At 43.9% G+C, this 27397-nt stretch overlaps 1 protein-coding gene across 1 annotated transcript in view; it reads left to right on the top strand.

Annotated features, from left to right (window-relative positions):
- EPG5 (ectopic P-granules 5 autophagy tethering factor) overlaps window positions 1-27397 on the top strand; it is a 103352-nt gene that overhangs the window by 52206 nt on the left and 23749 nt on the right. Inside the window, exons 16-30 of the mRNA XM_065406616.1 lie at window positions 253-512; window positions 2746-2886; window positions 4757-4901; window positions 5737-5934; window positions 6568-6678; window positions 7618-7737; window positions 9062-9228; window positions 9449-9676; window positions 13271-13394; window positions 14404-14548; window positions 16702-16873; window positions 20606-20768; window positions 22093-22235; window positions 24779-24935; window positions 26358-26552. Of these exons, the coding sequence (XP_065262688.1) occupies window positions 253-512; window positions 2746-2886; window positions 4757-4901; window positions 5737-5934; window positions 6568-6678; window positions 7618-7737; window positions 9062-9228; window positions 9449-9676; window positions 13271-13394; window positions 14404-14548; window positions 16702-16873; window positions 20606-20768; window positions 22093-22235; window positions 24779-24935; window positions 26358-26552 (2469 nt within the window). The remainder of the gene's footprint in view (window positions 1-252; window positions 513-2745; window positions 2887-4756; window positions 4902-5736; window positions 5935-6567; window positions 6679-7617; window positions 7738-9061; window positions 9229-9448; window positions 9677-13270; window positions 13395-14403; window positions 14549-16701; window positions 16874-20605; window positions 20769-22092; window positions 22236-24778; window positions 24936-26357; window positions 26553-27397) is intronic.

The raw sequence follows: 27397 nt of genomic DNA, 5'->3' as shown, positions 1-27397 counted from the left end.
CCCGCCTTGCCTATAATAAGGCCTTCATTACATTGTGTCTGAATGCCTCACTATTTTCAATGTATTTATCCTCACAACATCCCTGTCGGGTGGGACAGTGCTATTATCCCCGTTTTACAGATAGGGAACTGAGGCCCAATGTCACACGGGTCTGTGGTGAACGGGGAATTGAATCAGAGCCTCTAGTCCTAGTCTAATGCCCTAACCCCTGGATCTTCCTTCCTCTCTGGTCATGTTACTACTTTGTTATAGGTCTCCTACTTGGCTAGTGTTGTTCGTTATGGAGAGACACCCGAGACCTCCTTTAATCAGTGGGCGTGGGGCTTGATTTTGAGGTTAAAACTGCACAGAAATGATCATGGTGTGCAGCAGCGTTGGCCTGCAGTTCCTGCTTTCAGCACTATGCTTGACATGACCGAATCAGTCATGCTTCATCCACTACTGAAGGCTGTCAAATCCGGCATCCCTATTGGCTGTTACCTTGCATTGGCAATGACTACACTGGGTCATAGGTAAGTGTGCCTTTTACTGGTGCTTGTGATGAATGGGTAACTCCAGTGGGCTGATCATCCTAAATGGTAATGGACTGGGAGGGCTAATAAATTCTTCTTGTTCATCTTCAAATGGTCTCAATATTTTGCTGAGGGAGATAGAAAACCCTTTTCTCCGGCCGCCTCAGGAGAATGCTTTCCAGTAACATGCTGATTTATTTATTTTCTCAGTTATAACTTAGGCTCTCTTCACATTACGGTTGAAACAGTGTTAAGTGATGACAGTGTTAAAACAATAATTGCTGGCCTAATGTTTCTAGCCCTCTGGACAGGGATTCCTTCTTAACCCTGCTAGCCAAAAAGTGCTGTCTTGCATTCCCTCCCATATTAGTCTGCAACAATGTTTTCTAACAGTGTTGCAACAGGATGTTCAGCAACATCCCTGTCCGTGTTGTGTACTAGAAATTGGTAAGACCCTTGTTACTTCAGTCAAAATGTTAGTGAGCATCCTAACCTAGCATTAAACATGTTTCAAAACTGTCCTTTCTAGGATAGTCTCAGCCACTTTGTGGTTAGGCTCTCTGTGAGTTTCTCCTTTGATTAGTTCAAAACTGTAAAGTGATGCTACTCGTGTCCTGCCACAATATTTTCACTCTTTTCCCAACTTTTAGCTATTTTGCTTTCTCCATATAATGTTGATTTAATTTGTGAGGAGAAATTGCCCTAATGCTCTTCTGAAAACATCCACTCAATGTGCAGCGGCAGTCAAAAAAAGGCTAACAGAATGTTGGGAATCATTAGGAAAGGGATAGATAATAAGACAGAAAATATCATATTGCCCCTATGTAAATCCATGGTATGCCCACTTCATGAATACTGCATGCAGATCTGTTTACCCTGTCTCAAAAAGATATATTGGAATTGGAAAAGGTTCAGAAAAGGGCAACAAAAATGATTAGGGGTATGGAACAGCTTCCATATGAGGGGAGATTAGTAAGACTGGGACTTTTCAGCTTGGAAAAGAGGCGACTAAGAGGGGATATGATAGAGGTTTATAAAATTATAACTGGTGTGGAGAAAGTAAATAAGGAAGTGTTATTTACTCCTCATAATGTAAGAACTGGGGGGTCACCAAATGAAATAAATAGGCAGCAGGTTTAAAACAAACAAAAGGAAGTATTTTTTCATACAACGCACAGTCAACCTGTGGAACTCCTTGCCAAAGGATGTTATAAAGGCCAAGACTATAATAGGGTTCAAAAAAGAACTAGATAAATTCATGGAGGTCCATCAATGGCTATTAGCCAGGATGGGCAGGGATGGTGTTCCTAGCCTGTTTGCCAGAAGCTGGGAATGGGCAATAAGGAATGGATCACTTGATGATTACCTGTTCTGTTCATTCCCTCTGAAGCAGCTGGCATTGGCCGCTATCGAAAGACAGAATACTGGACTAGATGGACCTTTGGTCTGACCCAGTATGACCGTTCTTATGTTCTTCCTCCCTTGCATGTGCTCCCCAGTAGGGTTAGAGCAGTTTGATTCCATGTTTTTAAAGGGCGGTTCTAGCTTGAGAAAGTGGGTGGTGTGATCTGAGCATAGGATGAGAAGCAAGGAACTTCTGATTTGTGTTATAATATTGACTCCCACTGTGGCTTTGGGAAAATCTTTTGCTCCGTCTCCCCATATGAAAAATGGGGGCTAATATTGATCTTATATCACAGGAATGTTGAAGGCTGATTAATGTTTAAGCAAACTGAAAAAGTAAAGAGCTATGAAAGTGGAAGTGTTTAATATTAATGTTACGTCTTCCTGGCATAGAAGATCTGGGCATTGAAATGTTATCCTCACTACCTTTGACATTGCCCCAGGGCTGCGTGTTTGTACTGCTAGCACTTGATACCAGGAACTGCACTGAATGAGATGTAGGCTCCCTTTTCCTAGACATCCCTTTTCCCTGCAGTGTCCGAGGCTGCTGCAAGATAAAAGCAGGAATTCCACATAGCATCTCCTGTAGTGAAATGCATTGCCAGCTATCGAATGGCTCCCCATCTGCATCTGCAGCAAATACCTACCGTGGTTAGAGGCCTTAATTCTCTAGGGCTGACAAACCAGGAAGTTTCACCACCCTTAAATTCCTCCTTTTTTGGGAGGGAACGAGGTGGAAAAACTTGAATCTGCTTGGATAAATTCACAAAGATTGACGCTATTTAGTATTTGTTGGTCATTTTGTTTGTTTTTGTTTCTCTCCTTGCAGCATTGAAAAGTTCTGTGCTGAAGGGATCCCTCTGCTGGGCATACTGGTTCAGTCTCGGTATCTGAGAACAGTAGTCCATGTACTGGATAAAGTTTTACCCTTGTTCTATCCCTGCCAGTATTACCTTCTGAAGAACGAACAGTAAGCATGATCTTTATTTAACTGTAGTGCCAAGGCAGAGCGATAGTAGTGTGCAGCAACAGTTGACTAGAAACGTAATCAGCATATTTGCCAAGTTGTGTTTTTTTTTTTTTTTTACAATGATTGTGATCAGTGGCACAGCTGTGGTGGAAACACCCACCACATGTGCTATCACCATGTGTGCGGACATCCTGCTGAGACCAGTGCTGTAGCTTGTAGCACAGTTCTCCAGTCTCTGGACAGCCTGACACGTTCTGTCTGTGGATGGGATAGGTAGAGGAGCAGGCAACACTCTGGGTGTCAAGCTGTTAATGCCGTTACTGCTAAGCATGTTAAAGTTCTAGTCAGAATCCCCATAGGGCATGGCCCAAAGGCCTATTAACATAACGCCCTGTCGTGACTAATTGCTGTGTTACTAAACCAGGCTGCATAACTTTCTATCCAAAATCAATCCCCTCCCAAGTCCTCATGGCTGTCATGCTGAAACATGGTCTGTTCCAGGACTGACTGGTCAGTATTTAGAGCCCCATGGGGCAGACAAGGGTAGTTTTCAGTCTCTTTCAAAGAGAGTACTTCAGAGAGTGCTTTCCTGTGCAGGGTAACTTCTGCAGAGAAATCCTGAAATATAAACAGCTCCCTCCACCAGTGTCCCATGTGCCTTTCTCCTGATTACTGATCTATGTCAGTTCTTGTCAGACATCTCTCCAGATGTTCTTCAAGACTAATGTGCACTGATACCACCCGAACTGTCTGAGGAGCAAGGTCAGGTTTTCTTTCTCTGCCCCACTGCCTTTGCTGGTTGTGAGGCCATACGGTGCTTTCTTGATTTGAGCTTTTCTCCTGTTCTTCCCGTTTCCTCTTGCACAAGTCTGCAAGTGTCAGGCACTCCTGTGCTTCTATAGCATTGCAGAGTGTATTACAAACTCTGCATATAGAACCTCTCATGTAGAGGGTGGCAGTCCACTGGCACACTGTGCAACACCAGGCAATGTGGAATTTTGGCTAACAATGGTTGGGCAAATCTGTCTCTTACAAGTAGGACCATAATCCCTGCAGAGCAGACTGGACCTCAGTTTTTTAAGAGCTCATCTGAGACCTGTATACACAAACAGATGCAACTCGCCCTCCTAAATACCACTCGCCTAGCTTTGTCCCACACACATCTTCATGCCTTGTTCCATGTTGGTCTCTGTTCCTGGAATTCTTTCCGTCTCTTCCCACACCAGTCAACTTCCCTTTCATAATTCAGCTGTCTCTTGAAAACACACTGTTTCTACCAAATGTTTCCGTGTTGATCTAGAGTCGGCAATCCAAACATCTTTGAAAAAGAAATTGCATTGATCTGAGATTATACAATTTGAGGGGCTGTCGCATCTGAAATGTCTGAATTAGACTGAGGCAGCTCATATGTGACCTCTGTGCATTTCTGATGCAGTGAGGGTGATAAACTGGGTCCCGTGCCATTTACAACACGTTGATGTGTCAGATGAGACTGTAAAGGCCTGTCTGCTCTGTGCTGATATTTATGAAAAGCACATTGAGGTCTTTAGAGTAGGATGGCGTTGGTCAGAATTTTCCTTCCTTACAAGTTCTGTGTAGTGGCTCGTGCCTTTTGCTCCTGGTGCTGCCGTATTTCAGCAGTGGGGAGTTTAGGAAGGGTTGAAACTTAAGATGATAGTTCAGATGTTCTCATGCTGATTTTTAAAAATGCAAACTTCTTTATAATGGTTTGGGTTTAAGTCTAATAATTGTCACCTTCAGTATTATGACACTTAAATCCCTCAGAACAAACCAACCCAGCCCTTTATGTATGATGTAGGAGAAATCTTAGAATTGAATGAATTTCATTTGTGATTATTATGGTCTCTAGGTTTTTATCTTCCATCCAGCTGTTCCTTCACCTGGATAGTGGAGTTCCACAAGGCATGACTCAGCAGGTTACGCACAAAGTGACGCAACACTTGACCGGAGCAAGCTATGGAGAAAATGTGGAGCTTCTCAACAGCATGATCCAGGTCAGAAAACGACGCGTGAATGGACTGTACATCTAATGGCTAGAGGGAGATGGATCTGCAGTGCTCCAGTGCTACATTTTTTTTTTTTTTATTTAGTGTTGCAGCTCTTGATTGTTAAAAAGAGAGAGAATGCTCACCAGTGTTGCTTAGAATGTGGTATGAAGCATAATTTGCACACTGACATTAGGGTTGGGTAGAGCAGGAATTAAGAGGTGTATCTGGCTACTGTTAGGGTTTGTAAGTTTTCCTTTCTGATCGCTGGTTTGTGATCAGTATTTGGAAAATGGTACTGGTATAGAAAGAATCGGCACTGGTCTGCCAAAGTATCTGTAGCCCTATCAGGTCATGAAGTCTAGACCCCAATGGAGTTAAATGGAAAAAATACCAGGCTTAGAAAAGACGATAAACTGATACCCATGATGACACTGAGAGTTCTGCCTTGCAGGGAGAGCAGAATGAACACAACAGGGTCGGCATTGCCAGGCTGAGAGCCTGCAGGGTTTCAAATGTATGGCCTCAGTGACTGTTTCTTCTCCTGCAGAGTTAGAAGCCTTAGAAATGGTCTCTTCTCCAGCAGTGTTCGTAAGCTCCACGGACCCCCTGCTTCAACGTCTCTTTATCCTGAGAATTTCTGTGGTCAGGGATAAGAACAAAAATAGCAAATCCTTTACAGTGACGTCATTTGTGTCCTTCTGAAAATAAACAGATATCATTAGAGCCCTTGATGCTGTCACAAAAATCAACCGATGGAAATTAAACAATTGTTCAGTAAAGTTTTGTGCTTTAGTAATTCAGGCTGGGCGCTGTTTGTTAATTCCACCCTGTAACTTGGCAGACCCACATTTTTATGAGCCGTCAGCCTGATGGAGTGTGGCCAGCTGCAGTGCTGGAGTTCTGGGTGCAAGTTCTCACTGCTCAACAGCTGTGGCACAGAGAGAGAGCAACGCTCTACCTGCTGGATCATCTATGCAAAGCAGCTTTTCAGCATAGTCAAGAGGACTGTGTGCAAAAACTGCTCTACCAACAGCATAAGGTAAAACAGATGAATTAGTGCAGCTGTAGAAAAGTTCTAAAGGCTTAGGTCTGGGATTATCAGTTCCAAATAAATCTCTGTTCTATATATAGTCCGAGCCCATTTATCTGAAAAGTAACAGGGATGTCGGTAACAATTGAGTAAATTGGGGTTTGGATAATTGGGTGGTACTGTGGTACTGAGTGAATTGGGATGGGGGCATCGCTGGCATTAAGACAAATAGGGAATTTTGAAGTATGGAGACTTAGGTAAAGGGAGTTTTACTGTATCTTTAAATTATGGTTCCTGACTTACTAATACTGTGTTTATAGTGTTCTCAGTGCTTTACATGGTACAACAATATACAGGCCCAGCCCTAAAAGACACAAGACAGGATGCATTGTTCTTGCTTTTGGATTTTCCAAACTAGGATGGTTTAATTATATTAATTGTTATTTGGCCTCCTGTGGACCTCCTGGAAGAAATGAGATTTTTAGCTGGTGTTTCAGTGATGGCTTTGTGAAGCAGGATTGGGAGTTGGTTGCACACATAAGGGGCAGGCTGGAGAAAGGCACAGAGATGGTTCCATAGCTAAGTAAATTCCCCATCACTTTCTCTCATTCATTCTTCATTTTATGCAAACTTCCCCTGCAGAATGCCTTAGGTTATCACTGTGACAAAGGTCTACTCTCTTCACTGGTCAGCTGGATTGTGGCAGGAAATGTGACCCCTTCCTTCATCGAGGGCAGTGCGAATTCCACGCAGGTAGGCAGTTACGTAACTCGGAAGTGCTCTGTTTTTCCCATGACCCCTGTTTGAGTATCGTCTTCTACTCTTGTCATTCCTTTTTTTTCCTTATTGCAAAAGGTCTCTTGGGATGAAATAAAATTCGAATATAGTCTGAGAGAGCACTGCAGGCTTATCAGACTGGAGACGTCACAGGCCTTTGAACTGACATTTTTTGGCGTGAGGGAGTCAGCAATTTAAATCCTAAATCTGTACCCAAGAACTCGTTTAACATGACTGTCAGTACATATATAATGTGTACCTTCCCCAGATAATCCCTTGTAGGCTTCAGTGTGAGAGACTGGGCTGCTATGTTTGACAAATGTTCTAAATTCTGGTCACCCTCCTCTCTGCTTACAACATGTAACAAGCCCCTAAGCAGAGACCTGTTGCATGTGTTGTGTGGAAGAGGAGTTCCAATGATAAAATATGTGGGTTGGTTATTTTATCTGGAGTTCTCTGAATGGATAATGGTAACTACGGATGGGGGGAGGGATAGCTCAGTGGTTTGAGCGTTGGCCTGCTAAACCCAGGGTTGTGAGTTCAATCCTTGATGGGGCCACTTAGGGATCTGGGGCAAAATCAGTACTTGGTCCTGCTAGTGAAGGCAGGGGGCTGGACTCGATGACCTTTCAGGGTCCCTTCCAGTTCTATGAGATAGGTATATCTCCATATATTATATTATCATATTACGGATCTTACCCTTTTGTCAACTAAGATCCTTCTAGTTCTAATAGGTCAGCAGTGAAATGGAAGGTTTGGTTGCATATATATGGGGAATAGGGTATCTGTTCATAAAACTTCCTGGCTCCATGCGATGATGCTTTCAGAACTTCATAGTAAGGATCTATAAAAAATATTTAGAAAACAGCAGGATTTCCTCTGTAGTCAAGATTTTCTATACACTGTATCTTACAGGTTTGGTTTTCATGGATGGTTCTGAATATGGAGTCCATATTTGAAGAAGATTCCCAACTTCGCAGAGTTGTGGAGGGTGAATTGGTCATCAGCGCTTTAACTCCTGATCAGGCTCTGAAGGCAAGAGAACAGTTACCCCCGTCATACATAGAAAATGGAGTCGTCTTCTTGAGCCATTCCTGGCAATTTTGCTTGCACAGACACCAGTGTATCTCTATAAGACCTTATTTGCTTGGTTTACAGGGGGGGAAAAAACACTCTAAAGGATTTTCCATCCTCTTTTTTTAGTTTAACATTTTAAAACCAGCATGCCAAAGGCCTGATTTTTAATACATTATTATTTTTAATGGTTTTTTTATAGTAACTCTTCTATCTGTATATGAAATACTTACAGAGCATATTTACTATGGCATCTGAGCACCTCTCAATCTTCAGTGTATTTATTTCACAAGGGTGCTGTGAGGATAGGGCAATACTATTATCCTCCTGGTACAAATGGGGAAACTGAGGCATTAAAGCAACCAAATGATTTGCCCAAGCTCACACAGGGAGTCTGGTGAGTCAGGGAATTGAACTCATGTCTCTGGAGTTCCAGGCTAGTGCCCTAACCACTGGACCCTCCTTCCTTCAACTATTGCAGCATAAATGTAATTTTGTTTACTGAGTGAGCCTTAAACCATTGGTCATAAATATTGAACTGGATAAAAAAATAGCTTATTGCTAATATGAAACCAATACAGGTGGCCTTATGTTTGTAGAGTTCAGGGCTTGGTGGATGCACCTGTATCATTTTGTTTGGCCTTCATCTCATCTATCTTTGGAAAAGCTGATGCAATTTCTTTTTTAGTGAAAAAGTCAGCTTTCCATTCAGTACTGCTCCACTGCACTAGTTGTTCTTACATTTGCAAAACACTATTGAAAGTGCTCAGCACCTGTTACATTCATTAGTACCCTGTTAGTTTCTTGGGCCTCACAAAATATATATGGTCTGCTGTTGTCTACAGGATGGCATGGGGATGTATGCCCCCATACAGAAATGTCAAACGTGTTCTGTGGAGAAGGTCAACTTACAATTTGAATTAAATTCTGTGCCCCTTATGTGCTGCTTTGGTCCACGGCAGTCCTTCTGCTGGTGCCAGCGGTATGTTTGCATGAAGATCGAAGGTATAATATGACCCTCCAATAGCAAACCAAGTGGACCGGATTGGGCCTATAGCTGAGAGTTGGGCACCTCGGCCTTAACATTACTGCAGAAGCGTGACTGTTTCATGGGTTACTGCTATCTAATAGCTGTAGTTTATTCACAGTTCCCAAACCATCCTTGCTCTGCTAATCAAAATTAAAGATGTAGGAATAAATTAGAACAAAGTCTGTTGTAGGGAACTGCAATGGAAATGGGCCTCCTAGAACACTTGTTGAAAAGAGTTCTCCTCTTCTTTTGCAGAAAGCCCAGGCCCAGCTGAAGCTGCCTATTGTACCTTCTCTCCAGAGATTAATGATCTACCGTTGGGCTCATCAGGCCCTTGTTACCCCTGCAGATCACCCCCTTCTGCCCCTCATCTGGCAAAATTTTTTTCTCCTTTACCTTCACCGACCAGGGCCGCAGTATGGGTGAGTTTGTTATTCGTTAAAGGTTCTAAAATAATTAGTGGCAGGCGTTTGTGTTTCCAGTATAAATGAGATTACTAAGTGCCTTGTACAACCCCTTTTCCATGGTGCCAAGAGCTCAGGTGAGAGCAGTATTTAGTGTTAGCTGTCTCCGTGAAGCAAAAACCAGTTTATGGTGCAGAGATGTTGATTTTACATTAACAACAAGACTTTTGTTTTGAAGGTTACCTGTAGATGGCTGTATTGGAAGAAGATTTTTCCAGAGTCCAGCTCATGTTAACCTATTAAGTGCAATGAAGCAGCGCTTGATAGAGGTGGCAGACTTCCACCATGCAGCTAGTAAAGCGCTTAGAGTAGAGAGTGCTGCAGATGGCAGTGAAGGCTTGTCACAAAAGGGGACCTGTTCACCAGATTACCTGACTTCACCAGAACTGCATAAAGAACTTGTCAGGTAAAAAAAGCCAGTCCTGTTTCAGTCATGGTTGAAACAGCTAATTTCGCTATGGCATTTACTGAGATCCTACTGTTGTTTAGTATGTACCATACACATTCTTCTTCGAGTGATTGCTCATGTCCATTCAACTTAGGTGTGTGTGCTCGCCACATGCACTGGTGCCGGAAGTTTTTCCCTCAGTAGTATCCGTAGGGGACCGGCTCTGGCGCCCCCTGGAGTGGCGTGCATATGCCGCGGCATATAGGGCACCGCCGGCCCCCTCCACCCTCAGTTCCTTCTTGCCACTAGTGATGGTGCATGGAACTGATACTGCTTCGGCTAGAGCTGTTGCTTTTAGTTCGTTCAAACTCATTTGCCTCTTGCAAATTTTATTGTATATATTTCCCTCTAGTTTAGTTCAATTGATTTGTTAAGTTAGAGACTTAGTAGGTCCCTAAAGAGACTTTGCCTCGGGATGGGGCATGCCCCGGTCCTCAGGCTTTAAACCCCATGATTGCTGTAAAGGGCCAAGCCCATTAGCAATCCACATAATGCAGTAACCCCTCACTTAAAGTCATCCCGATTAACGTTGTTTTGTTGGTACCTTGCTGATCAATTAGGGATCATGCTCGTTTAAAGTTGCGCAATGCTCCCTTATAATGTTGTTTGACAGCCGCCTGCTTTGTCCACTGCTTGCAGGAAGAGCAGCCTGTGGGAGCTTGGAACCAAGGTGGACCAGCAGCCCCCCTATCAGCTCCCTGCTCCCCTAAGTTCCCTGTGCGGCAGCTGCCCAGCAGGCTATCAATTGCCAGCAGTTCAGCTGTCCCTCCCACTCACTGCCATGTGCTGCTCCTGCCCTCTGCCTTGGAGCTGCTCCCGGGAGCTTCCTGCTTGCTGTGCTGGGGGGGGAAGAAGGGTGCTAATGTCATGGTGTCTCTCTCCCCCCTGCTCCTGCCCCCCACTTACCCTGTCTCCACAGAGCAGCGGGGAGGACACCACAGGTTCTCAGAATGGAGGGAGCTTGCTGGCAGCAGCTGCTGTCTCAACTTGCTGATCTACTTAAAAGGGCAGTGTACGTAGAGTGGGGTCAGCGTACTTAAAGGGGCAATGCACGTCTCTCTCTCACACACAGGGTGTATGTCTCTTTCTCGGCCATGCTGTCTCCCCTCCCTCCATTCGTGCTGCCTTGTAGAGTGTGAGGCTACAGTAACAACGTGTTAACCCTTGAGGGCTCAGCTGAGTGCTAGTTCATCATTTAGCAGTAAGGCATTCCCTGGAAAATATCCCACCCTCTTCCATCCTCTAACTTCACCACCTCAACCAAGCTTCACAATCATCATTGCTGTGTACAGTATTAAATTGTTTGTTTAAAAGTTATACTGTGTGTGTGTATGTATGTATGTATAATATATATAAAAAATAGTCTTTTTTTTGTCTGGCGAAAATTTTTTCCCTGGAACCTAACCCCCGCCCATTTACATTAATTCTTATGGGAAATTGGATTCGCTTAACATCATTTCGCTTAAAGTAGCATTTTTCAGGAACATAACTACAACGTTAAGCGAGGAGTTACTGTAGTTTACGCTGCTTGAGTGAAGGTCACATTAGTGATAAGTGCAAAATCTGCAAGTCCTTCAAGCCCAGAACAAAGAGGAGCGTGACATTTGTTTGAAGGCGCTCCTGATGGAGTCTGCCCTTACTCCAATGCCGGAGCAGTGCTCCGATTCGGCGCCGAGCACCATGAGCTCGGTGTGCAGCACCCCGCCGGTACCATCTACGAGCCGGCACCAGTCTCCTTGCGTGGCTCCAGCCAAGAAGCCCAGGAAGATGGGGTGAAGAAGGTCTCCAGCTTCCCACAAGGGAAAGGACAAGTCGGGGGTGGACCAAAGCCCTGTCTTGGGCACCTCTTCAACCCCTTCGGGATCCCGGGCCCCAGCTCATGTCGAGCGGAGTAGTCCCGCCGGATACCCCAGATAGCGGTGGAGGTCCTTATTATCTCTGGGTGCTGTCCATGCCAGAGGCCCTGCAAGCAGCGCAAGACGTTATGTCCTTCCTGGTGCCACCCATTCCGGCCCCGGTGGGGTCCTGGTCCTGGGGTAAACCCGTGTTGGCACCATCATAGTCTCCACCTTTCCAGCAGCACTCTCCGTGGTGGGGGGCACGTCCCGCCAGTGGTCGTCCTCTTGCAGCCGACACGCTTCTGCCCATGATAGGCAGAAGCTTCATAGCCCCATCCAGTCTCTGGAGCTCAGACAAGGGCAGAGAGGCTTGAGGCGCGGCTCGCCGGTAACCGGGTGCAGACCTCTGGAGGCATGTGCCCCCCAGCAGGAGTTTTGGAGTTGATGCCCAAAATCTCCGCGGCACCGGTACCGCTCCAGGGACAGGTCGAGGGACCGACAATACCATTATCCGGACCGTCGTCAATCCCCCAGGCGGCGTCACCGCGTGAGGCTTCATCTTCACGATGCCAGGCCCGCTCTGGTTCCCGGTCCCGCTCCACATCCCGGTAACGCTCGTTAAGTGTGAGGCGTAGATCGCCAGCTCGGGCCATTGCAGATGTGCCCAGCGCCGCCGGTCGCTGAGAGCCCAATCCAGACGCTCATCGAGGTCAGCCAGATCCAACTCCGGGAGGAGCGACTGGTACCAGTCGGGACAGAGCCACTGATCAGCCCCGTCCTGCTGATGCATGACCTCCCTTTTGACGGGCACGCCCTGTTCGCAGAACAGACAGACATTAAACTCCATGGCCTGAAAGATTCCTGCACGACCATAAAAACACTAGGCCTGTACGTCCCCGCCCCCGCCCGCAAGTGGTTTAAACCGCAGCAGTCTCAGAGCCAGGGGAGCCACCCTTGCCAGGAGCCTCCCCACAGAAGATCCAGGAGCTACAAGAGGTGCCCTGGCCACCAACCCACATCTACATCCCAGGCGGGCTCAACCCACAGTAAGCAGACGGGCAAGCACCCGTTTTGAGGGTACGCCCGAGTGTGACCTACCGGACTGTTCCCCGGATCCTTCCTCCCCTCTGTTTGCCAACCGCCTTTCTTCCTTCCTCCCTGCGTGGGTGTCTATAACATTGGACCCAGGGGTCCTTAATATGGTAGCTCAGGGTTACACCCTTCAGTTACTTTCTACCCCGCTTTCCCGTCCCTCTTCAGGGACCCTTCTAATCCTTGAAAATTAACTCTCCAAAGCTCTTTCCTCCTGCTGTCCCATACTTCAATCTAGGCTGACATACCATGTTCCACACTGGAGTGTAACAGGGCCACTGAGCTGGGCTCTGATGTAACCCGCCAGTCGGTGTGTGTTACATGTCCCCCTTTGTGTTAAATGTGTAAAGGATATTAATTGGTTACATCCCCCAGTTACTGAGCCTGGTTCTTTAGCTCAAGTTGAAAAGACTCATTCTTTTTAGCTCCAGAGGTTCCCATTTCAATCGTTAGTGTTGATCAGAATGGTGGTCATCATGAGCTGCTGTGAATACACACTGGGTGTGTGTGTGTGTGTGTGTGTGTGTGTGTGTGTTCATGTGCCATTAAGGAAGAAAACACACACTCTGTAGACGTCTAACTTTTTTTCCCCCCCCTCTCTCCCCCCATTTTTCTCTTTTAGGCTTTTTAATGTGTTTGTTCTGTGGCTGGAAGAAGAGAGCTTTCAGAAAGGAGATGCATACATTCCGTCTTTACCGAAGCAATATGATGTGTACAGACTTGCTAAGATCATGCAAAATCAGCAGGTGAAACAGAGACTTCAGTATCACTGACAGAGCAGGACTGGGTTGATTTATGATCCAAAATTCAGTTCACTGGTTAAGAGCCACTTAATTAACTTCTTAAATTGTGATGCACTCTATGCCCTGCTAGTCTGCAGCACGGTCCATTCTGCAAGCTGAGGCTCTCCAGCACGAGTGGGCTTTTTCTTGGACTCCTGTGTGCTGACCCAAACAGCCTCCCTCCGTATGTGGGCCAGAGCTCAGGCCCAGAGTTCTTGCATGCTACAACAAGAACATAGCTCTTATTCTGCACCTACTTATGCTTTTTCAAATGGCTCTGAGGACAGTCCAGAACTGGATTTTAGACAGCAAATAAAACACTTGCGCCTCAGACCTGCTCTCACTGAAATATTATGTATTATTTCCTGATCAAGCAAAAATGAGCCGGGGGGTGCTTACATTATTCTGTACACTGTGCATGTGAAACCTTGCATGCCCCTATTAGTTGAGGGCTCTTTGATCAGGCAAACCCTTGAAAGTTACTCCTTGTGGCTGGAGTTGTGTTTTCCCCCCACTTATTTTGGGTACGGATAAACTCTGGGAAATACAGCCCTTTTTTACCCGATTTCAATAACTTATGCCCTTGATACTTAAGGAACTGCAGCTTCCTCTCCATTTCATGCAAGCAGTTGTTTCTTTTAGTTCTGCTTGCCCTACTGTCTTGGGGTTCAGTTTGAACTGGGCTTGGAATGGAGCCCTTTAGGCTCAGGGAACTCATTTATAGAAGTTCCTCCCAGAGGATTAGTTAGATTCCTTCCATTATGGGCATGAGTGCCTGTCAGTGCTCTGTGTGCCTAGATGGGTTTATCTCTAGCTGCTGCTTTTCTTCAACTTTTTTCTTTTGGGCCTGGTTTCTGCTCAGTGATTGTACAGTCTCCCTGGTACTGTACATGGAGATGGGTGCACTGTATATTGTACGTTGTCAGCTGTGCAAAGTGCCCTATAATAATTTGAGCTTTCTCTCATGCCATAGGATTTGTGGATGGAATATGTCAATATTGAACGCATACAGCATGAATTTCAGGAAGCTCTAAATCTTTGGCTCCAAGTCAAACTTGAATCCCATGCAACCCCTAGCACTTCATCAGTGCAGACAGATTTCACTAACCCTTTGTCAGGTAAGCCACAAACACAACATTGTTCAAGCTATTGCAGAAGCAACGAGTGTACGTTTAGGACTGTTGTGAAAAAAGCTCATTTTAGCAGTAGGCTGCTTTGGGAACACAGTGGTGTTTATTATAATTGGTGGGTTAATGCAGTTCATATATTCTTTATTGAAGTACTTTTGGCTTGCAATAGGATGACGTTTTTGTAATGCAGTTAATGGCCAAGATTTTCAGAAATTAGGGGACTACTAAATCCTCATTTAGGCACCTAAATAAGTAACCTGTGTGACGGGTTGGATCACAGAACCCCCCTTGGGGCTGCCACCCGATGTGCCAAGACTACTTCTACCCTTGCCTTCCCTGCCAGCTCGGGGCCCCAGCACCCTGTCTTGCTGAGCCAGTCACTCCTGTCTGCTCCAACAAAGACCCAGGGTCTGAATTACTTGCCCCAAAGCTGCAGGTTTACCTGAAAGCAGCTAACAGAAGTGTTCCTGTCTTTAACACTCAGATTCCCAACTCCCAATGGGGTTTAAACCCAAATAAATCCATTTTACCCTGTATAAAGCTTATACAGGGTAAACTCATATGTATTGGGACAAGGAGGGGAGACACTGAAACTGGAGGTTGGGGGCGGGAGGGATGGGAAACTGGGAGCTGGGGTGTGGGCAAAGCTGATGCCTGAAGATGGATTTTTTTTTTAAACAACCTAGGAATTACACACACAAAACTATGGTAAAAGAAAATATTAAGGTTGCAAAATCAAACTTAAACGCTAGGAGATATCAGAATTAAGGCTGTCTGTACAACCTTAACTTGGCCAATTGTGTATATGCATTATGATACAGTCCTAATTACATGATCATATGCTGTTTACTACCCACAGGACCCCTGCCTCATTCAGTGCACATGATGGACCTGCTCTGGGAATGAATCAGGGTTGTGTAGTAAAGGCGGCTGTTGTCTCTAGGACCCCCTACCTTTTTTGTTGCAGAAGTTGGAAGGTGTATAGTGAATGAAGCAGGGGATTGTAGGAAGAGATGGAATGATTTTCACAGTTCCAGGGTTGACTGCACCTCTTCCTCCTCTGTGGTCTGTTCAAGGGCACCACTTTTAGGTCTCAGGCCTCTAGCCATCACTTCTCTATTGGTGGCGACTTGCAATCCTCTCCCTCCAGACCTGGGATTTAGGTTTGCAGTCCCCTTGCAATTCACTGGGCTTATCTCAGCAGGTCTGACCTTAGTCCAGTGCCTGCCATCCTGCTCTCTCCTAGGTGCTATGACTGTGTTACCAGGGGCTGGCCAGCTTTCACAAACCACAGTATGTATAGAACAAAAGCATTATAGAGAAAACATGTCACAAAACAATAAACAGTCTACATACATGCTAGGCTTACCAAGTATCAACCCATCATCTGCATGGAGAGCCTGTTAAGTGCCCTACATTCATCAGCAGGGTTTTGCCCTCTTGGTTACAGTCTCGTGTCCATTTGAGTATCAAAAGAAGGTCCCTGAGTCAATTCAGGCTGCCCCTTATACCAAAAGTTCTTTCTGCTGGGCCTCTTGAAAGCAGTTTATGGAATTCCCCCGGGGGTGAGACTTCTCTGGAGCAGTTGTTTACCTTTTGTAATTGTTACCCACTTCTCCCCCCACTGAACTTTAGTTCCTGGAGAAAGCTCTGTACCTTCCTCCATGGAGCTAGAATATGCTCTCTAGCTCACGCAGATATATATCACGTTTATAGATACAATAGTCTGAGTATCCCATTTGCCTATGGTGTCTGGCACATAGAATTGTAGGACTGGAAGGGACCTCAAGAGACTATCTAGTCCAATTCCCTGCATTCGAGGCAAGACTAAGTATTATCTTCTAGACCATCCCTGACAGGTGTTTGTCTAACCTGCTCTTAAAAATCTCCAATAACAGAGATTCCACAACCTCCCTGGGCAATTTATTAACCATCCTGATGGGAAGCTTTTCCTAATGTCCAACCTAAACCACATTTTCTGCAATTTAAGCCCATTGCTTCTTGTCCTTTCCTCAGAGGTTAAGGAGAACAATATTTCTCCCTCCTTCTTTTAACAACCTTTTATGTACTTGAAAACTGTTATCATGTCCCCTCTCAGTCTTTTCTTTTCCAGACTAAACAAACCCTCCTTTCCTTTCTAGCCAAGGAGAGAATACTGAGTAATTTGAAGAAGTATGATGCACCCAAACCCCCTCTTCCCCTTCAACCAGTGAAACCTCCTGTGCCTGTTATTTCGTCTGCCAGTCTAGTAAGTCAGAAAGAAGCAACACAGCTTGTGCGCATGGACCTTAACAACTTGCAGCAACATGCCAAGTAAGATCTTTAGCTATGTTTTTTCTGCTCTGCTGGTATGTTCAGATGACTTCTGAAGCAGCCTTCTTGTCTGTATTGTTAGCATGATTAGAAATAACAGAATTTGATTCACTATCACTGACCTATTTTGTGTTTTTCTTGTAGATTGCGTCTTTATTTAATTGATGATTTAACAAATTTAGGACCAGAACTAACTACTAGGATTTATTCTGTTCCCTGGAAAAGAATGGAACATTCACCTCATTCTAATTAAGACATAACCTAGTCCTACTCTAGATTGTTATAGTCAGTCAGTAATTAGTTAACTAATCCTTTTACACAAGTCATCCTACTGTGGCCATTTCTTGCAATAGAGACGGCAAGAGGAAAATCTGGCCTCAAATGATGGTAACTTCATACATTGTTTTTATACAGACTATTCTGTCACCATTCTCATAGCAAAATGCAGCTGAAGAACTTAGTTTTAAAAAAACTGATAAATGAATCGTTTAAAAAAGTTACCCTTTTTAGCCATTAAGAAACAATCTTGACTTGATCACATTTGTAATGTGCAAGCAGAATAAATAAATATACTTATTGCATTAATAGAGTGAGTTTCACAAAGCTGAAAACAATTGAGCCAAATCAGCTGAGAGGAATAATTTAATCAGAAAAATGTGAATGGTAATTGGGAAATCATGTAAGAACACTTTACTAGATGACCAAAAAGCCACAATCTTTCAACTGAGGAAGGAGGCCATATTGGGTTAAAAAAAAACCATCCAACCAACCAACCAAACAAACAAAAAAAACCTGGTTTAAAGGGGAAGTGAAGGCAAATATTTAATTAAAAAAAAAAAGAAAGAGAGAGAAGAAATGGGAGGTTGATAGTAATGAATATAAAGTTAGTAGTTGTAGACAATTGATGTGGGAAGCAAAAAACTACAAAGAGAACTATGACAAAGGACCACAAAAAGAATTCTCTGGCTAGCAGAGTTAAGTTTAATAGGAAGGAATTTTTTAAATTTATTAGGAACAAAGAATCCTGGCAATGGTATTGGTCCATTAATAGATGGAAATAGTAGAATTATCAATAATAATGAAGAAAAGGCAAACGTGTTCACTAAATATTTCTATTCTGTATTTGGGGGAAAAACAGATGCAGTCTGATCATACGGTGATAACACTTGTTCATTCCACTAGTATCCTGGAGGATGTTAAACAGAAGCTACTGAAGTTAGACATTTTAAAATCAGCAGGTCCAGATAATTTGCATTCAGTAATTTTAAGGGAACTGGCTGGACCTTTATGTTGATTTTCAATAAGTCTTAGAGCAGCAAGGAAGTTCCAGAAGGCCGGAAGAAAGCTGTTGTGACCATTTTTAAAAAAGGATAAACACAATGGCTAGGGTAATTATAGTCCTGTCAGTCTGACATCGATCCCGGGCAGGATAATGGAGCAGCTGATATGGGACTTTATTAATCAAGAACAAAATTGCTAATCAAAAAGGGTTTATGGAAAATAGATCTTGTCTAACTTTTTTTTTTTTTGGATGAGATTACAAGTTTAGTTGATTAGGACAACTGTGTTGATGTAATATACTTTGACTTCTCTAAGGCATTTGACTTAGTACTGCACGACATTTTGATTTAAAAAAATTAGAATGATATAAAATTACAAGGCACACATTAAATGGGTTAAAAACTGTCTGATAGGTCTCAAAATGTAATTCTAAATGAGGAATCATCCTCAAGCAGATGTGTTTCTGGTGGGGTCCCCTGGGGATCGGTTCTTGGCCCTACGCTATTTAACATTTTTATCAATGACCTGGAAGAAAATATAAAATCATCACTGATAGTTTGCAGAGGGCACAGAAATTGGGGAATTGGTAAATAATGAAGAAGACAAGTCACTGATACAGAGCTATCTGGGTCACTTGGTTAAGTGGGCACAGACAAACAATCATAGAACTGGAAGGGACCTCGAGAGGTCCTCTAGTCCAGTCCCCTGCACTCAAGGCAAGACTAAGTATTATCTAGAACATCCCTGACAGGTGTTTGTCTAACCTGCTCTTAAAAATCCCCAATGATAGAGATTCCACAACCTCCTTAGGCAATTTATTCCAGTGCTTAATCACTCTGTCAGTTAGGAAGTTTTTCCTAATGTCCAATCTAAGCCGCCCGTGCTGCAATTTAAGCTCATAGCCTCTGAGGATGGGACAAGAAGCAAAGAACAACAATTTTTCACCCTCCTTCTTTTAACAACCTTTTATGTACTTGAAAACTGTTATCATGTCCCCTCTCAGTCTTTTCTTTTCCAGACTAAACAAACCCAATTTTTTCAATCTTCCCTCCTAGGACATGTTTTAATCTTTTTCGTTGCTCTTCTCTGGACTTTCTCCAATTTGTCCACATCTTTCCTGAAATGTGGTGCCCAGAACTGGACACAATACTCCAGTTAAGGCCTAACCCATATGTGTTCTAATATGGCTAAATGTAAATGTGTACATTTGGGAACAAAGAATGTAGGCCATATTTGCAGGAAAGTGGGACTCTATCCTGGAAAGCAGTGACTCTGGAAAAAATTTGAGTGTCGTGGTAGATAATTAGCTGAACATGATCTCCAGGTGTGACACTGTGGCCAATAGAGCTAATGCAATCCTGAGATGCATAAAGAGGGGAATCTCGAATAGGAGTAGAGGGGTTATTTTACCTTTGTTTTTGGCACTGGTGTGATGGTTGACGGAATATGGTGTCCTGTTTTGGAGCCTATAATTCAAGAAGGATGTTGATAAATTGGAGGGGATTCAGAGAAGAGCTATGAGAATGATTAAAGGATTAGAAAACATGCCATAGTGGTAGACTCAAAGAGATCAATCTATTTAACTTAACAAAGAGAAAATTAAAGGTGATTTGATTAGTCTACAAGTATCTACATAGGGAATAAATATTTAATAATGGGCTCTTCAATCTAGCAGAAAAAGGTATAATGTTTTCCCAATGGCTGGAAGTTGGAGCTAGACAAATTCAGACTGGAAATTAAATTTTTAAGTGAGAGTAAATAACCATTGGAACAATTTACCAAGGCCGTGGTGGATTCTCCCTCACTGACCATTTTTAAATCAAGATTGGATGTTTTTCAAAAAGATCTGCCCTAGGAATTATTTGGGGGAAGTTCTATGGCCTGGGTTATGCAGTAAATCCGGCTAGATGATCACAATGGTCCCTTCTGTCATTGGAGTCTCTAAATCCTTTCAAAGAGTTGGCATGATCATTGAGAAGAGATGTATCAAACTGCTTGAGATACAGAACAAATCCTGAATTTTTTTTTTATTTTTTTTTTAGCAGTAACTCTCAATGGGCTTTGGTGTGTTAACTGAACCATCCAGCCTTTCTATTTAAAGGCTATTTATATCTAGTTACAATATGTGGCCTAATTAATTTCTGCTTGATTGTCCCAGACTCTTTTTTGGTGCTATCTTTGGGTAGTTTCTGATCCTCCTGGTGAAGTTACTTCCCCATTGTTATGAATTGCTGCTTGTGAAATGTACATCTGTTTTATTAATTCTGTTTTTCATTTAGTAAACTTCTATACTGCCTGAAGTTTGGATTATTTACTATCTAGAACTATAGTTAACAACCTGTTTCCTTGTAAAACCCGTAATTCTGCAGTCATGGTAATTCTTGCTATTAAAGTTTCCAATGCCCAGCTCTGTGCTAAAGGTTTTGCTAACTTCTTGTCTATATTTCGCAGAACTGCAGCTCGCCGAGAGACCCAGCAGGTCGCTCTTGACAGTGAAATATTGGACACCATGCCCAAACTCTATATCAACAGGGAAGAACAGATTACCCTTGAGCTGAAGTGTCCGGGTACTTCAAATAAAAGCTGTCAGGGAGCAGCTCTTGTGACAGTCCAGGTTAGAAATCTAATTTCACATCCTCTAGGTCAGCGGTCCCCAGACCTTTGAGGGTTGCGCCCCCCAGAGCCAGTGGGGCCGCAGCTTGGGGCAGAGGGACGAAGACAGGGGCAAGGGGGCTGAGGCTGGGGGTGGGTCTAGGGCCGGGAGTGGGGCCGAGGCTGGGGGCGGATCTGGGGCCGAGGCTGGGGGTGGGGGAGCCACAACTGGTCTGCGGTCTGCACCTGCAGTGAGGTGCGGCTCCGCTTCCGGCCTTGCCCCCAGCCTTGGCCTTGGGCTGGGAATGGAGCCGCAGCCAACAGCAAGGCTGGCAGCTGATGTGGGGCCATCAGTGGAGCCGTGCCAAGGCTGGGGATGGGGCCAAGCGCGAAGCCGGGGATGTGGCTGGGGACGGGACCAGAGCAGAGCTGGAGGCGGGGAGGTCCCCGCCATGCCTCTCCGGACGTTCCTCCGCACCCCCTTACTGGGGGACTCCCCACGCTTTGAGGACCTCTGCTCTAGCTCCATGCTTTTGGATCATTGAATTTGTATACTGAAACCACCAAGTTGAGAGTTCTTGTACTTGGGGTAGTGCAGATGTGCACTGTTGTACAGTTGCTACATTTCACTCTAGAGGTGGTTGCATTTCCTCATCTAAAGAAGTGGTCCCTATGTAAAGTTTATATTTAAACTTGTTAAATTATTTTGGTGAAAGACACTAGGTAAATATGTTTGTTGATGGGAATAACGGAACCAAAATGGGATGTTTATAGAAGACCTCACTGGTTGTGTAGACTGAGTTTTTTAGTCTATTCTAATTGTTTAGGTCAGTGGTTCTCAAACTTTCGTACTGGTGACCCCTTTCACACAGCAAGCCTCTGAGTACCATCCCCCCTTATAAATTAACACTTTTTTACTATTTAACACTATTATAAATGCTGGAGGTGAAGTGGAGTTTGGGGTGGAGGCTGACAGCTCGTGACCCCCCCCCCCATGTAATAACCTTGTGACCCCCTGAGGATTCCCGACCCCCAGTTTGAGAACCCCTGGTTTAGGTTTTATCCATTTGGTTATATATATTTAAAAATACTAAATAGAGGAGCATACATTTTGTTACTACGCAATCGTTAACTATGAAAATGACCAAGATGTGTGTGCTTATGCAGTACATTCCACAGAATCAAGACATGCTCTAGGCCCAAAAATCAGGAAATCATCTCTCTTCAGGACCTTGCTGATGGGTTCCAGTTTCTTTTTATGTTTGTTGTGAGGGGAGGGAGAATTTTAGAAAAACTTGTCTTGTAAAGGTTCTTAAATGGTAGTTAACTGGCTCTATCTCCCTTAGTTTGAAGGGAAGCATAAAAATGAAGCAATAAGCCAGCAGCTTCACGCTCTGCGTAAAGAAGTAAAACTGCTACAAGCCGAAGCCACAAAGCCGCCTTTTCTGACCATTGTGGAAGCAGCTGTACATGTGGAAAACTTTATAACGTAAGTAACACAGTTACTGCTATATACAGTAGTGTTTTACAATGAGAATTTGACTTTCTATACAGCCAAGTGAAAAGGCAAAATCTATTCTCATGCTTTTGTAATGCCCACTGGTATGAGTCATGGGCAGGATTTGAACCCTCAGACATACTGATTCATAACACAGATCTCTACCACATGAACAGAAGGTGTAACTCTGTCTTTTGACAACAGTAGTAGGCTCTTCTTATCCAGCCTATCTTATCTCATAGTGTTTTGCATGTTACACTTTCATTTATTATACTCTGCACTAGTTTAACCATTGCTTTCTAACTCATTTGCAAAAGCAAATGACAGCACTTTCTTTGTGCAATGACTTGATATACTAAATATCAGGCCACAGCAAAATTTTACAGCATTTAGATCCTCCATGAACTAAAAATAGGTGTCTATAATGTCAGTGTTTTTGGACTTTCCTCAATGCACTCAAAAGTGCTTTGATAGAGCTATGATTCAGAGCTATCACACCAGCTTTCCAAAATGTTTGTGGGCATAATGTAATGGAAGAGGGCTTTGTAATTCAATCTGCTGATGACTGAATTAACATGAGGTCCACTTCCTCTCGAAGGCCTTGGTGCAACGGATATCCCACACAGTGTAGTTCTATGCTGTAAAGTTTCTGTAAGAATGTGGTTGCAAATTTGCATCTCAATGATTCCTTATAAAATATACAAATGTACATAACACTTTATAAATAAGCTTTTCCTAACTTCCAGCCCTGCACATTTACTTTGGGATCCTTCTTCCAGATTGTCATTGGTAATGCATTCTGCAGGCAAAATTAATACTTTAGTTTACACCTGTGTAACTCCATTGTCTTCTTAAATTGCCTGCTGTGATACCTGTGCAGTGCCACTGACTTCAGAGCGTTTGCCAAGGTGTAACTGATTGGAACTCAGTAAACAATTCCGTTGATGGTGCACAAAAATAGATTCCTAGATTCCCAGGCCAGAAGGGACCATTGTATTCATCTTGTCTGACCTTCTCTATAACACATGCCATAGAACTTTCCCAAAATAATTCCTAGAGCAGATCCTTTAGAAAAAGATCCAGTCTTGATTTTAAAATGGCCAGTGATGGAGAATCCACCATGACCATGGCTAAATTTGTTTCAGGGGTTAATCACTCTCGCTGTTTAAAAATTGACACCTTATTTCCAGTCTGAACTTGTCTAGCTTCAACTTCAAGCTTTTGGCTTGTATTATAAAATCACAGAACTGGAAGGGACCTCGAGAGGTCATTTAGTCCAGTCCCCTGCACTCGTGGCAGGACTAAGTATTATCTAGACCATTTCTGACAGGTGTTTGTCTAACCTGCTCTTAAAAATCTCCAATGATAGAGATTCCACAACCTCCCTAGGCAATTTATTACAGTGCTTAACCACCCTGACAGTTAGGAAGTTTTTCCTAATGTCCAACTGGACCCCCCCTTGCTGCAATTTAAGCCCATTGCTTCTTGTCCTATCCTCAGAGGTTAAGAAAAACAATTTTTCTTCCTCCTCCTAATAACCTTTTACATACTTGAAAACTGTTATCATGTCCCCTCTGTCTTCTCTTTTTCAGACTAAACATACCCAATTTTTTCAATCTTCCCTCATAGGTCATGCTTTTTAGACCTTTAATCATTTTTGTTGCTCTTCTCTGGACTCTCTCCAATTTGTCCACATCCTTCCTGAAATGTGATGCCTAGAACTGGACGTAATACTCCAGTTGAGGCCTAATCAGCGCGGAGTAGAGCGGAAGAATTATTTCTTGTGTCTTGCTTACAACACTTCTGCTAATACATCCCAGAATGGTGTTTGCTTTTTTTGCAACAGTGTTGCACTGTTGACTGATATTTAGCTTGTGGTCCACTATGACCCCCAGATCCCTTTCCGCAGTACTCCTAGGCAGTCATTTCCCATTTTGTATATGTATATTATATTATATATTTGTATTATACTTTTCTCTGCTAGATTGAAGAGCCTATTGTCTAGTGTATTCCCCATATAAGTACTTATAGACTGTGATGAAATCACCCTTACACTTCTCTTTGTTAAGCTAAATAGATTGAGCTCCTTGCATCTATCACTTTAAGGCATATTTTCTAATCCTTTAATCATTCTTGAGGCTCTTCTCTGACCCCTTTTCAATTTACCAACATCCTTCTTCAATTGTGGACACCAGAACTGGATGTAGTATTCCAGCAGTAGCCACACCCGTGTCTAATATAGAGGTACAGTAATATCACCTCTCTATACTTTATGCTGGTTCTTAAAGGCTAACGGGTGAAATGCAGTAAAATCTTTTGAAAATAAAGTGACTTTATCTGACTCTGATTACAAAGGTCAAGATCTAAGGTGCTACTTTTACATATGGGAGCCATTTTTCAAGGCAGAACCACTCTTAAAAAAATCTCACCAAACCAAAAAGTCCTCCTCATAGATAGCAGCCATAGTAATGTGGTTTTTGTTATGGGTGATAATTTGTATGCAGACTAGTAGTTTTATATGCCTTCTTCTGCAGAGCCTTAATAAATATCTACAAGAGGCAGCCTACGTCTAGAATTCAGAAAGTTGGAATTAGCTTGTTCTTTGCAGTAATAGATTTTGTGTGTGATGAAACTCAACGCCATCCACCCACAAGGCAGTTCTTTACCTCCTGCATCGAGATCCTCGGCCAAGTAAGTTTATTTTGTATATGCTCTAATTCTGCGTGCTTCACAATTTTTTAATCCCATCTGCCTGCTAATATCTAAGGTCTAAAATAAATCCACAGATGTATGGGAATTCATAGCTAAGTACGCCCCTCATTCTCCTACCACCACATTGTATAATACCTCAGTAGTGTCACACACAAGCAGCATGAAGATTGTTGTTCTGAGATGCCTGTTATAGCTACTGCAGGCTCAATGTGAGAAGAAAACGATTGAGTTTAGTAGTTAAGAAGTCTGGATCTTCAGTTTGCCCTTTGAATCCCAGGTAGCTGCACTGCTTACAAGGGCATTTTAGCATTTTGGTTCATTGATTGACTGTTTTGTTGCTTCCATGGACCTGGCCAGTCACCCATACCTTTGTCACCTTCAGATTAAACTATTGCAGTATGCTTGATGTAGAACAGGGATCTCAAACTCAAATGACCATGAGGACTAGTACATTGGCCCAAGGGCCGCATCACTGACACCCCCGCCCTGCTGCTCCCAGCCCCGCCCCCTCCACCCCTTCCATAAGGCCCCGCCTCTTCCCACCCCTTCCCCCCCTCCATTCCAACCCCTTCCCCAAAGTCCCCACCCCAACTCCGCCCCCTCCCTGCCCCCATTCCAACCCCTTCCCCAAATCCCCGCCTCTTCTCCGCCTCCTCCCTGATGTAGAACACTAGTCAGAAGATACTGCTGGTGCAAAACATAATTCCTACTGCTTGGTCGTGTTAACTGTAGGGAGCATATTACACCAGTGCTCCAGAAAAGCCATTAGCAATTCATAGTGTTTATGTTGATTTATTAAACCTCGTATAGTTTGGGTTCTAGGTACCGCTTTCCCTATGCGCCACTGCAGCATTTGAGATCAGCTGAAGAGTTCTTGTTTACTGTCCCTACATTTCGCGTGTATAGTGACAGGAGGAAGGGCTCTTGAATCAGGAATTAATTTCCTCTCATTGGCCCATCTGAGCCAGAATTTCTGACTTCTAGGACCGTGGTGTAAGACTTTCCTGGACACTTGGGCTTTTTCTAAAGGCAGTGGTGGAATATATTTATTTTACAAATGGATTTTGGAGGAGGGTGTTTCTGTTACGCTTGTTTATTTGTATTACCGGGAGCCCAGATCATGGACCAGGATCCTACTGGCTAGGTCCTGGAGAAACACAGAACAAAAAAAGACAGTCCAGCCTCAAAGAGCTCAGTTCAGTTTATGTTGCGTTTTAAGAGTACTTTTTATGTGCTCCCAGAGACAGACCTGATGGGATGCATTTAAAAAGATACGCATTGGATTATCTGTTTTTGAGAGAATCCTAATCCAACTGAATTCTCCACCCCCAGAAAAGCCTGCTGTAAAGAATGAAACTACATTCTCCAGGAATTGTTTAATGACACTGACTCTCTTTTAAGGTATTTATCAGCGGGACCAAATCTGAATGCAAATTAGTCCTCCAAACCATCCTACAGAATCGAAGACTCTGTAATCTGCTCTCTCCCTACTTCACTCCAGTTGCCTCACCTGATGAATTTGTAAATTTGTATGAAAAAGTTGTGGCGTTTCTGAGTGATGACAACAGTGATGTTGTTTTCACGTTGCTGACGAAGGTAACATGCTCTGAATGCTCATAATATAGTGTTATACGGGTTGCATCTCAGGACTGTTTTCCAAAAGAATGTGAATTCAGACTAACAGAGAAATAAATAAAACCTGATTTTTTTTTTTAAAGCAGCAGTGATGAATTACTCGTTAGGAGTATATTGCTAGTACAGCACAGCTCTTATTGTGGCTAAGTTGAAGCGGGGCTGGAGGTGAACACTATATTAGGGACTATAAAGATATCATTTCCCATCATGGGTAGCAGCAGTACACGCTTTCCAGTGCTTCCCTTTCGGCAAGCTTTACTTCTGAGCTGGGGTCAAAGGAAGGTTTGGTCTCCTTGGCTCATTCCGTCCTTGGTGCCTCTGAAGAGGCAACCACGAGGGAGCCAATCAATCCCATTGTGACAGCAGTGTTGGAGACAGACACATGTCCACTGGGAACCTGACTGAATGTCCTAACACACTTCACGGAGGCAACCAAGCAACCATTGGGTAATGATTACATTCAGTCACTATTGACCTAGATTGGATTTGAACAGATAACCTAGAGCAGGGGTCGGCAACCTCTGGCACGCGGCTCGCCAGGGTAAGCACCCTGGCGGGCCGGGCCAGTTTATTTACCTGCTGACACGGCAGGTTCGGCCGATCGCGGCCGGGGTTCGCCGTCCGGGCCAATGGGGGCGGCGGGAAGCGGCGCGGGCGAGGGATGTGCTGGCCGCAACTTCCCGCCGCCCCCATTGGCCCGGGACGGCGAACGATGGCCAGTGGGGGCCGCGATTGGCCGAACCTGCCGCGTCAGCAGGTAAATAAACTGGCCCGGCCCGCCAGGGTGCTTACCCTGGCGAGCCGCG

This window comes from Emys orbicularis, chromosome 6, assembly GCF_028017835.1.
Source record: "Emys orbicularis isolate rEmyOrb1 chromosome 6, rEmyOrb1.hap1, whole genome shotgun sequence".
NCBI lineage: Eukaryota > Metazoa > Chordata > Testudines > Emydidae > Emys > Emys orbicularis.
Note: the sequence above shows the minus strand (reverse complement) of the source record. Positions and strands in the feature narration are given on the sequence as shown.